This window comes from Mesocricetus auratus, unplaced genomic scaffold (genome assembly GCF_017639785.1).
Source record: "Mesocricetus auratus isolate SY011 unplaced genomic scaffold, BCM_Maur_2.0 Super-Scaffold_15014, whole genome shotgun sequence".
Taxonomy (NCBI): Eukaryota; Metazoa; Chordata; class Mammalia; order Rodentia; family Cricetidae; genus Mesocricetus; species Mesocricetus auratus.
The window spans coordinates 61,193,459-61,205,609 of record NW_024429186.1 but is presented as its reverse complement, the minus strand read 5'-3'; the positions used below and the strand labels follow the sequence as shown (position 1 = coordinate 61,205,609).

The 12,151-nt window shown below is 45.7% G+C and overlaps 1 protein-coding gene across 3 annotated transcripts in view; it reads right to left on the bottom strand.

Annotated features, from left to right (window-relative positions):
* Snx6 (sorting nexin 6) overlaps positions 1–11,813 on the bottom strand; it is a 44,438-nt gene extending 32,625 nt beyond the window's left edge. The window contains exons 1-2 of one of the 3 annotated variants that reach the window (XM_040743084.1): positions 11,722–11,813; positions 11,525–11,572 (exon numbers count right to left, since the gene is read on the bottom strand). In XM_040743084.1, coding sequence (XP_040599018.1) covers positions 11,525–11,572; positions 11,722–11,727 — 54 coding nt within the window. In that variant the 5' untranslated portion in view covers positions 11,728–11,813. Of the gene's footprint in view, positions 1–11,524; positions 11,576–11,721 lie in introns of those variants that run through there. The other 2 variants (XM_040743083.1, XM_040743085.1) reach the window with 2 other exon arrangements.
* Between the last annotated feature and the right edge of the window lie 338 nt (positions 11,814–12,151).

The following is a 12,151-nucleotide window of genomic DNA, read 5'->3' as shown; positions in this document are numbered from 1 at the left end:
TTTTTTTTTTTTTTGGAGGCAGGGTTTCTCCGAGGCTTTTGGAGGCTGTCCTGGAACTAGCTCTTGTAGACCAGGCTGACCTCGAACTCACATTTTTTTTTTTTTTGTAGTTTTTCGAGACAGGGTTTCTCTGTGGCTTTGGAGCCTGTCCTGGAACTCACTCGGTAGACCAGGCTGGTCTCGAACTCACAGTTATCCGCCTGTCTCTGCCTCCTGTGTGCTGGGATTAAAGGCGTGCACCACCAACGCCCGGCGCAAAACTACATTTTAACTATATTTTTTGTATTACATTGAAAAACAACTTTAAATCACCTTCAGATTTCACAAAACATTATATTTTAAGTTTAATGTTAATTACATAAATTATACAGATATCCCAGGTAGACTCTTTTCCATTCTGAAAAAAAAATAACTTTAGAAGGTTTTATGAAGGGAAAGACTTAATGCAGAAAGCCTGTGATCACCAACATTTAGCAAAAAATATAGTATCATTAAAAATAATTTAAAGGCCAGGGAGGTGGGTGACACACATCTTTAATTTGAACACTGTAGGCAGATCCAGGCAGATCTCTGAGAATTCCAGACTGGTCTACATAGCAAGCTCTTTTTCAAAAGATACATACAAATAAATAATACAAAAATGTAAAGATCTGGCCAGGTGGCACACACCTTTAATCCCAGCTCTGGGGAGGCATAGGCAGGCGGATCTCTGTGAGTTCGAGAGCAGCCTGGTCTACAAGAGCTAGTACCAGGACAGCCTCCAAAGCCACTGAGAAACCCTGTCTCAAAACAACAACAAAAAGTAAAGATATTAGGCTGTAGAGAAGGTTCAACTATTTAAAGTAACTGCTGTTCTTCCAGAAGACAGAAGACAGGAATTTGATTTACAATACCCACACAATAGTGACAACCACTGATAACCAGCTCAAGTTTGCTTCCAAGGGTACCTGCACTGCAGTCCCAAGGATCACAAGTTCAAGGTCATTCTTATCTATATAGGAAGCTGAGGCCACCCTGCCTCAAAGCACCAGAACAGGAAAAGAAAAAGATGCTGACCAGTTGACTGGCTGGTTGATTCTCCACTTGTAACTGCTTAGACAAAAAGACATCCATAGGCTACTGAAATGGCTCAGTGGGTAGAGGCGCTTGTTGCCCAGCCCTATGACCTGAGCCTGATCCCTGGAACCCACATAGTGGAAGGAGGACTTCAGCAAGTTGTTATACACTTGTGTGCACATACAAGATAATATAAAAAGTTAAGCTACTTTCTTTTGCTAGAAAAGCATTAGCAGCCGGGCGTTGGTGGCGCACGCCTTTACTCCCAGCACTCGGGAGGCAGAGGCAGGTGGATCTCTGTGAGTTCGAGGCCAGCCTGGTCTACAGAGCGAGTTTCAGGACAGCCTCCAAGACAATACAGAGAAACCCTGTCTCAAAAAACCAAAAAAAAAAAAAAAAAAAAAAAAAAAAAAGAAAGAGAAAAAAGAAAAGAAAAGCATTAACAAACGTACGGAGGTACATGAGAAAGACCAATAACTACTGTAATCTGCTGGACTGTAATTCTTGCTTCTTTTTCCTTCTTCAAACTGTTCCTTATAGACCCACCACTACAATCTCATACATTATATATAATATTCCTGTGTTCAAAGGGTTCCCATTTAGAAAAGCCCAAGTCCTTACAGTAGCCCACCAGGAACTCTAAAATCTCCCCTGACAACATTTTTTTTTTTTTTTTTTTTTTTTGGTTTTTCAAGACAGGGTTTCTCTGTGGCTTTGAAGGCTATCCTGGAACTCGCTTGGTAGTCCAGGCTGGTTTCGAACTCGCAGAGATCCGCCTGCCTCTGCCTCCCGAGTGCTGGGATTAAAGGCGTGAGCCACCAACGCCCGGCTACATTTTACTTATTATTTATTTAATGTGCACCGGTGTTTTGCCTACATGCATGTCTATGTGAAAGTGTCAGCTCTTGGAGTTAGCTGCCATATGGGTGCTGGGAACTGAACCCAAGTCCTCTGAAGATTCTGTGGGGGGGGGGATATATGGGTGTCTGAGTGTGCAAACACTAAGCAACAGTTCTCTCCTGCCATGTGGGTCCTGGGTTGAACTCCGATCATAAAGCTTAGTAGCAAATATCTTTACTCACTGGCCCATTTTGCTAGCCCTTAAAATTGTCTTATACATTCTGGTAAAGAGCTGGCTTAGCAGTTAAAATCACTTGCTACTCCTGGATATAGGTTCAATTCCTACTACCTATGTGGCAGCTTACAGCTGTCCTTAACTCCTGTTCATGGGGCTCTACCATTCTCTTCTTGCCTCGGCATTTTCCAGGCATCCACAAAGTAAACTTACTTTTTTTTTTTTGTAGAAAGTTTATCAGGGGCAGGAAAAGTTGTAAGAGAAGGGAAGAGAGGTGAGAAAGAAGAAAGATAAACAGAGAGATAGTAAAGAGAAAGACAGACAGAGAGCAACAAAGAAAACTTACATACACACAGGAAAAACATTTATTCATACACATTAAATAAAAATAAATCTTAGGGAAGACTGATGAGCAAAGGGATTAAGACTGGGCTGGTTTAACCCTCAGAAACAGCTGACCTGACAAGGGTTAATTCTTGAATCCCAGGCTGATGCCTGGGAATCCAGCATGGGACTGATCAAGACCCCCTGAATGGGGGTGTCAGTGAGGAGGCCTAGGTAATCTATTGAGCCTTGGGCAGTAGATCAGTATTTATCCCGAGTATACACATGGACTTTGGACTCCCATCCAACAATGTGAGATGCACTCTCACCCTGAACTCTTGGGGGAGGGTCTAGGCCCTGCCCTGGATGAAATGACAGATTATGGACACCCCCACGGAGGGCCTCACCCTCCCTGGGGAAATGAGGGGATATTGGGGGGGTTAGTGGGAGGGCACGGGAGGAGGGGAGAGAAACGAAGAAGGACTTGGAATTGACATGTGAAGCAACTTTGCTTCTAATTTAAATTTAAAAATAAAAAAATAAGCCGGGCGTTGGTGACACACGCCTTTAATCCCAGCACTCGGGAGGCAGAGGCAGGCGGATCTCTGTGAGTTCGAGGCCAGCCTGGTCTACAAGAGCTAGTTCCAGGACAGCCTCCAAAGCCAAAGAGAAACCAAAAACCAACCAAACAAACAAAACAGAAACTAATTAAATAAAATAGAAATCACTCTGTGCATCAAAGTAGAAGGGAGGGGCTGGTTGGAAAGAGGATGGGGACCATGGGAGTGAGTAGGGTAACATGAGGGTGGTAAACGGTGCATGTGCTCACATACACTAAATATATGTATCAAAATCTTATGATGTGCCTGAGAGATGGCTCAGTGGGTAAGGGTACTTGCCACCAAGCATGATGGCATACATGGTAAGTTTTTCTCTATTTCCACATGTACACTGTGGCGTGAATGTGTTCCTTTCCTCCCTTACACAGAAAACAAATACATATAATCTCTTTAAAAAAAAATCAAAGGCCAGGCATGGTGGCACATACCTTTAATCCCAGCATAAGAGCTACAATGAAACCTATTGCTACATATGCTAATAAAAACCTTATTGTTCATGTATTTTTGTGCATCAATCTGACCGTAATTTCCCTGTATATTACATTCATGTAACTACATCTCTAATTTTTACTAACCAGATCAAGTTGCCAGCATTTGTTGGTGTAAGTATCATAATTATTCCGAGTTAAATTTCAGCCAAATACATACATAGAACAGAGTCCAGAATATATGCTAATTTCAGTTATGTATGTTTAACTCTTAAAAAAAATAAAGTGCTTTAAAAACAAATAAAAGAGGGCTGGAGAGATGCCTCAGTAGTTAAGAGCACTCACTACTCCTGTGAAAGACCCAAGTCCAGTTCTCAGCACACAGGTCAAGAGACTCTTAATTGCCTCAACCTCCAGCTCCAGGGGACCTGGTGTCCTCTCATAACCTCTGAACTCATGCACACATACCTACCTACACCAAGACATACGTATAACACGTAACTAAAGTGTCCTCTCATAACCTCTGAACTCACGCACGCATACCTACCTACACCAAGACATACGTATTACACGTAACTAAAATAACCAAAATAAATCTTGCCTGGCACTCATTGGCTTCTCCGCCCTAGGACTTTTTTTTTTTTTTTTGGTTTTTCGAGACAGGGTTTCTCTGTATTGTTTTGGAGACTGTCCTGGAACTCGCTTGGTAGACCAGGCTTGGTCTCGAACTCATAGAGATCCACCTGCCTCTGCCTCCCGAGTGCTGGGATTAAAGGCGTGCGCCACCAACGCCCGGCTCCCAGGACTCTTTCAACAGTCTTCGCTCTGCCTTCCTATACCTCAGCTGCTATGCTCCAGTTGCCTATTAACGCTTAGCTTTTGTGAAAGGAAACATCGATCCACTCTCCACGTCAAGAGTAAGCTACAGTACTGTTAGCGTCTAAACACATGTATTTCCTAGCTTAGACTCCTCAGCACTCCCCAGGGCCTATAGCTTCTGTCATCATGGGCTTTATGTTCAATCTTCATTAAGATCAAACACTCCACGGAGAACCAAAGTACCCTCAGATTATCCTTTCTACCGGCAGTCTTCCCCTTTCTCTGAGACTTTACAATATTCAGGAGTTAGCTCATTTTGGTGACAACAGAGAGGTTACAGTCCAGACTCTGGAGCTCAATAGTATGTGTCTGACTGCAGCTTCTTCTAACTGTGTATGGCGGTAACCAGTTGTCCAATCCTTCTCAGTCTGTGCAAAGGTGTAAATACTGTACAGGAAAAAAGATAGTGCAAATATTTATGCCAGTTTTAAAAATACAATTTCCACACCAGGCATGGTAACACAGGCCTTTAATTCCAGTACTCAGGAGGCAGAGGCAGGTGGATCTCTTGAGTTTGAGGTCATCCTGGTCTACAGAACAAGTTCCAGGACAGCCAGGGCTACACAGAGAAATCTTGTCTCAAAAACAAAACAAAGCTCCAAAGCCACAGACAAACCCTGTCTCGAAAAAACAAAACAAAACAAAACAAAACAAAAAAAAAAAACAAAGTACAAGTCCCAGTCAAAAACAATGCGTGTGAGGAGCAGCCCACAAGCATTGAAATGTGCCCACACAGTAGACCAAGGGCAGAGGGGCTTCCTCAAAGACAAGCAGTTTGTGTGGAGCGGGTGGCAAGGACCACCAGCCACCAGGGTGGTCAGCAGGGGTGAGTGCAGCACTAAAATGTTTGGGCCTTACTCCAGAAGAAATGGGATACAAGGAAGTACTCGTGGAAAGGAAAATGACTGAATAATTTTAATTATGAAGCGGTATAGTGGGTATTGCTACAATCCAGAAAAACACCAAAGCCATGAAGAGAAAAATAGGGCAGGGCCAATGAGATGCCTCAGTGGATGAAGGAACTTGCCACTTGTGCTGGGTTTTGTCAGCTTAATACAAATTAAGAGTCACCGTGAAGAGCAAACTTCCACTGAGGAACTGACTCAGAGCTGCCCACTGTGGGTGGCACCATTCCTACTCGGGTGAGGTTGGGTTGTGAAGCAGCTGAGCAAGCCAGTAAGCAGCATTCCTCCATGTGCCTGCTTCAGCTCCTGCCCTGGCTGCCCTCGCTGGGTTATATAACCTGAGCGCCAAATAAGCCCTTTCCCCCCTAGATGATTTTGGTCAGTGTTTTATGCAATGGACAGTAAACTTGAACATCACTCAACAATGAGCCTGATTACATAAAGAGGAAAAAGAGCCAACTTCATGAAGTCCTCTGGCCTCCACACCTCCAGTAACTCCAGCAACAATAAATAAAAGTTTTAAAGTTTTTAAAGAGAGAGCAAATATTCCAGGGATAAACTAAGCTGGCCTCAGTGACTGTTCTGATATGAAGATGAAATATCTGTATGACTCAGAGGTCCTTTGCCCAACTGGAAAATGATTCCACTAAGATAAGGGATGCAGAGGAGCAGCAGGACTAGGAGTCCAGAAGGCGCAGTCACCCCACCTAAAGTCAGTTTTTTTTAAAAACAGCATGCCATTAGGAATTGAAACCACATGCTAAGGGATTAGGCCATCTCTCTGACATGTACTGCACATCAAAACAAGGTGCTCATTTGTTTATTACTACGTTCATTTCTCTGCGTGTGGCTTCTAAAGCAGCGGCGCTGAAGCAAGCACAGCTCAGCCAACGGCTTCCAATACTGTCACGTTTTGTTGCCTTTTTTTTAACTTTTTGGGGGTAGGGAAACACACTGAGATAGGGTCTCACACTCTAGCTGAGGCTTTCCTCAAACTAGCCATCCCCTTGCCTCAGTTCTCCCAAGAGCATGGATTACAGGTGTATATCACCATATCTAGCTAATACTATTTTATTCTTTTTAGTTACCACAAAACATTTTCTCCATGTCTTTTTTTTTTTTTTTTTTGGTTTTTCGAGACAGGGTTTCTCTGTGGCTTTGGAGGCTGTCTTGGAACTCGCTTGGTAGTCCAGGCTGGTCTCGAACTCACAGAGATCCGCCTGCCTCTGCCTCCCGAGTGCTGGGATTAAAGGCGTGCGCCACCAACGCCCGGCCTCCATGTCTTAAGAGTCTGTCTTGATAAAAAGTACTATGATGAGTGGAGACCTATGCCTTTAATCCCAGCACTTGAGAGACAGGGATTAGAACCCAACTGATCTAGACTGAGTTCCTGGACAGCTAGGGCTGTTATACAGAAAAACCCCATCTCAAAAAACAAGAAACAAAATAAAAAACCATGATGAAAACCCATGTCTGCTCTAAGAGATTTAAAACAGTGGCTTTAGTTTTCCTACTTGTTGCTCTGTATGCCTGTGTTATTTCTGGATCTGTGATGCCTCTTTTTGCAACAGGGATCAAATGTTCACTTTAGACTTTTCTCTAAGACTCCTCTCCAAAAGCTGGATGTGGTGGTGCTCACAGGTAGTCCTGGTACATGGGAGGAGGAAGCAGAGAAACCAGGGTTTGGGGGCTATGGAGGGACACAGAAGAGACAAGGGGGAGGAAGGCAGGCTGGTGTAACAGGTCCACACGATGGGAGGAGAGAGCCGACTCCCACTGCCTGTCCTTTGCCCCCACACAAAACAAAGTGAGAGAGAAACGAGATCCCCTTTTCAAAGGCTGAGCAAAATACTTAAAGCAGAGGTTCACCTTCCTAATGCTGTGAGTCTTTAATACAGGTCCCTCCTATTGTGATGACCCCAACCATAACATTATCTCCTAGCTACTTCATAACTGGATTTTTGCTTGATGACCTGAGTCCAACTCTAGGGACTCAGAGCCCAAACAAAACCAACTCTTGATGATTGTCTTTAGACTTCTGCACATATAATAAAAATAAAAATGTGTAAAAACTGGGCTAGAGGGATGGCTGAGTGGTTCTCTCTTCCAGGAGACCCAAGTTTGATTCCTACCACTCCCCACACATACATAAACAGTAAGATAAGTCCTAAAAAAAACTTTGAAAATAGCTGTCCTCCCCAACCAAGAGTCCCCAGATTAATTAGAGCAAGGACCCCAATTTTTGTGTTTTGCTTTTCAAACATCCCAATTGATTCTGGTCTGTGGACCTTTTTGGTTTTTTTGAGATAGGGTCTTGCTTTGTAGGCCAGACTGGCTCTGAACCGGTCCTCCTCTTGCCTCAATTTCTGGAGTGCCATAGGAACACATTACTATATCCAGACACCAGGTGACTCTGTTGCAAGTATTGTCTTTTCTTGGCCAGGGGTTGAGACAGGACTTGATTTGTAGACTAGGCTGTCCTAGCCCTTTCTAGGTAACACAGTCTACCCTAGAACTCAAGGCAATCCTCCTGTCAAATGCTGGAATTACAGGCATATACTACCATAACTAACCTGATCCAGAAGTATTTCACGAATACTTTACTCATGCCAGGCAGTGGTGGCGGCACACACCTTTAATTCCAGCACTCAGGAGGCAGAGGCAGGGAGATCAGTGAGTTTAAGGACAACCTGGTCTACAAAGTGAGTTCCAGGATAGCCAAGTCTATTACACAGAGAAATCCTGCCTCGGAAAAACAAACAAGCAAACAAAATACTTTACTTTCTGCTGTGTGACACCAAACCACTGAAGCTGTTCAGAAGTTTTAAATTTCTCAACTCTAAAGGCTTCACAGAGGAGCCAGTGTGAGAGCTCAGCAGGTAAAGGTGCTTGCCACCAAGCCTAATGACCTGAGGCTAATCCCAGGGGTCACCTCATCCTCTGACCTCCACAGGTATGCCCTGGCAAGTGTGCCCCGCATACATATACACTCACTCTACATTTTTTTTCAAGACAGGGCTTCTCTGTGTAGCCCTGGCTGTCCTGCATGCACTTTGTAGACTCACAGAGATCCACCTGCCTCTTCTTCCCGAGTGCTGGGATAAAAAGTATGTGCCACCAACACCCAGCCACACAGACACTAAATAACTAAAGAGAAAAAGCGAGGCATCCAACCAGTTTGCACTGCACTTAACACCGTCCAGTTGTAATTGCTGATTCTCCAGTTCCACAACACCAAAATCAGGAAGAACTGGACGGGTGTACAGAGCCATCACCACATCCCAAAACACTTCTTGTCTTTTTAGAGACGTAGGCTTTCTTCTTTTTTTTTTTTTTTTTTTTTTTGGTTTTTCGAGACAGGGTTTCTCTGTGGCTTTGGAGGCTATCCTGGAACTGGCTCTTGTAGACCAGGCTGGCCTCGAACTCAGAGATCCGCCTGCCTCTGCCTCCCGAGTGCTGGGATTAAAGGCGTGCGCCACCAATGCCCAGCTTCCAGTTTGCATTTTATGGCAGACCATTAAGACAGCTTTTAGCGGCCTTTCATCCCAGCACTCGGGAGGCAGAGCAAGGCAGATCTCTGTGAGTTCGAGGCCAGCCTGGTCTACAGAGAGAGTTCCAGGACAGCCTCCAAAACAATACAGAGAAACCCTGTCTCGAAAAACAAACAAAAAAAAGACAGCTTTTAATCTAAACAAAGCTACATGCTTTTGGAAAACCAGTTTAACAGAGATAAAACTAATCTCATGTCATCAATACTGCTAGCTCCTCCTATTTTCTTTTCTTTTCCAGTACCAAGGACTGAGGCCAACGTCTTACCCGTGCCAGGCAAGTACACTCACCACTGACTTACAACCCAGTCCCTTTCCTACCTTAAATCCAAACTACACCAGGTGGTGGCACACACCTTTAATCTTAGTACTGGGAAGGCAGAAGCAAGCACGTATCTGTTGAGTTCCAGGACAGCCAGAACTACAAAGTAAGAGCCTGTCCCAAAACATCAAACACAACCCAAAATACAATTAGTAAATTCTAATTCTGTCTTATCCAAGAATTGCACATACATATATTACACATAAACATTGTTTTGTAACTAACTAGAAGTTTTAGAAAGCAGAAATCATGCCGGGCGTTGGTGGCGCACGCCTTTAATCCCAGCACTCGGGAGGCAGAGGCAGGTGGATCTCTGTGAGTTCGAGGCCAGCCTGGTCTACAGAGCGAGTGCCAGGACAGCCTCCAAAGCCACAGAGAAACCCTGTCTCGAAAAACCAAAAAAAAAAAAAAAAAAAAAAAAAAAAGAAAGCAGAAATCATATGATGCTCGTATGTAAACAGAGGGAGTTGGTTTATCATTTACAAAAGCATCTGGTTGCTACTCTCAAGTCTCCCATGATGAGTCTATAACCACACTATGAGGCCTTTGGAGCCTCCTTAGAACTCACACCCCACGCTCTTGGGTGTGTCTGTCTGTCTTTCTGAGAGAGTGGCTCTTTCTCAACCCTCATGCTTAAGTCTCTTAAGTATCTTTATAAAACCCCATCTCAGTAAGTAAGGTGCTCAAAGTGCATGCCTAACAAGCCGAGATCAGTCCCAGAACCCAGGTAAAAGGTGGAAGGGAGAGCCGACTCTCCTAAGCTGTTACAGAGTGCACGTGTGACACAGAAGCAGAAAGGGGACTACTTGGAGGAAGAAAAGGGATCAGACTTAGTATGTGTCCCTCCAGAATTAAAATTAAGTCCTTACCTCTTCTCTCCCCAGGGTCTTACTAGGTAGTCTTGCTTACTTGGCTGGCTATGTAAACCAGCCTATACTCAAGATCCTCCCACCTCTGCCTTCTGAGTGCTGGGGGATTAACAGCTCATCAACCAGTTCATCAACACCTAACCTCTTACCAATACCCTGCAATTCTTTTATCTTCTATAACATTAGCCAACACCTGTATCTCTCACATTACCTAGGATGGATGTGTAAAAGCAAAATGGAAAACTAAAGGAAAAACACTAGGCTGGGTGGCATCTACCTGTAATACCCCACACAGACGCAGAGGCAGGAAAAATGCCTCAAGTTCCAGGTCAAACCAGACTACATGAAAGAGAAAAGGTAGGTGGTGGTGGTTTCACAAGTAATCACTACACTACAGAGGCAGAGGCAGAGGCAGTGTGGATCTCTCTTTGAGGCCAGCTTGGTCTACAGAGTTCCAGGACAGCAAGGACTAGGACTACAAAGAAAGCCTGTTGGGGGAGGCGGGGCTCAAACATAAAGTGTGAGCTGTCAAATGGTAAAATGGTGACAACAAAACTTTAGTTAGTGGCAATCACACATCAGTTATCAGTTATTTTTCTACACAGCACTTGTACAAGGCACCACATGCGTTGCTACCCTTCAAAGGCAATGGAGAGATGGTGGCGGGGATGGAGCGGAAGGGAGAAATCAGAGCTTTAAACTAGGGGCAGGCTTGCAGGAAGGGAAGACAATGGTCAAAGAGTACTAACTTTCCATTCCAGGTTCTGGATACTTAATGTACAGTACAGTGATCAATACTAATGCATATGTGAAACTTGCTGAGAGCAGACCAAGTGCTCTCATCAAAAAGAAACAGAAGGTACCTGGGTGAGGTATATGCTAACTAACCTGACAATGGTGCAATCATTTCACAACCGATATATTTTAAATATATAAATTATTATCTTGTGACTCATACATCAATAAAATAAAGCTAGAGGAAGGAAACAATATCCGGAGAAACCCGAAAGGGATGAGGGAAGAGGGTTGTACTAGAAAAAAAGTAAAGATACTGAGGGCTACCGGTTCTTTGCAAAAATCTTAGGGCACAGCTCAGATTTGCTGATTGCAAAAAAAAAAAATCATGACAGAAGGGTAAATTTAGCCTAAATCCATACCATTCAGCAAAGAAAAGGGGAACAGAGACTCCAGAAAGCCAGAGACACATTCCGACGGTGCCACCGGGAAAGTCTAAGGCTGGGGGCGTTCCAACCCAGCCTGCACCTTGGCCACCCCACCTGCAGCGGGGCCTGGGAAGAGCAGGCTCCGCGCAGGGTTGGATCGCCCGCCCAAGGCGAGCAGGCGGCCGCGAGAAGCGCACGACCCCAGGGAAGAAGGGCTGCACAAGGGCGGGGCGCGCGCCGCGGCGGTGGCAAGGGCGACAGCGCAGCCTGGATCCCCTCCTCAGGCCGCGGCGGGGAAGGGGCCGGGGTCCAAGGCGACAGAAAGCACAACTTACTCCGCGGTCTTCCTCCGAGAGGAAGTCGGGGCCGTCATCCAGGCCTTCCTGCTGAGTCCGCGGGCCCGGCGCACCGAGGGGGAGGAGGGGGAAAAGGAGACACAAAGAGAGACATTAGCGCCCGGCCCGCGCCATCCCCGCGCCCGCCCGCCGCCCCCACCGCGCGCCCCGGGTTCGGCGCCGCCGTGAACACCCACCATCATGGCTGCTCCGGGTCCAGGGCTCGCGCAGACGCACAAGCCAGGCCACTAAACGAGCTGGCCGTGAGGGTGGGGCTGGAGGGCGGAGCCTGGCGCCAGCCCCGCCCCTCTGCCTTCGGGGCGTCCCTGAAGGAGAAAGGACACGGGATACTTTGCTCCAGGTAGGAGGGAGGGTCCGCAGCCGTGGCAGCTGCTTTCTGCTGGCTAGCTCAGACTTGGGAAGGCCCCAGGGCCACCAGGAGGGCCGATCAGTTGCCTGGCCCCGAGGGCCCAGAAAAACTGTGCAAGCACCCTCTGGAAGCCACAGTAAATACTCTCAAACTACAAGATGATTAATCACCATTAATGCCACATTGCCTGTGGAAGTTTGAAGAACCGAGGAACAGTAAGCAAACAGGGGCTATAATCAAGGTTTTACTGCTGGGGA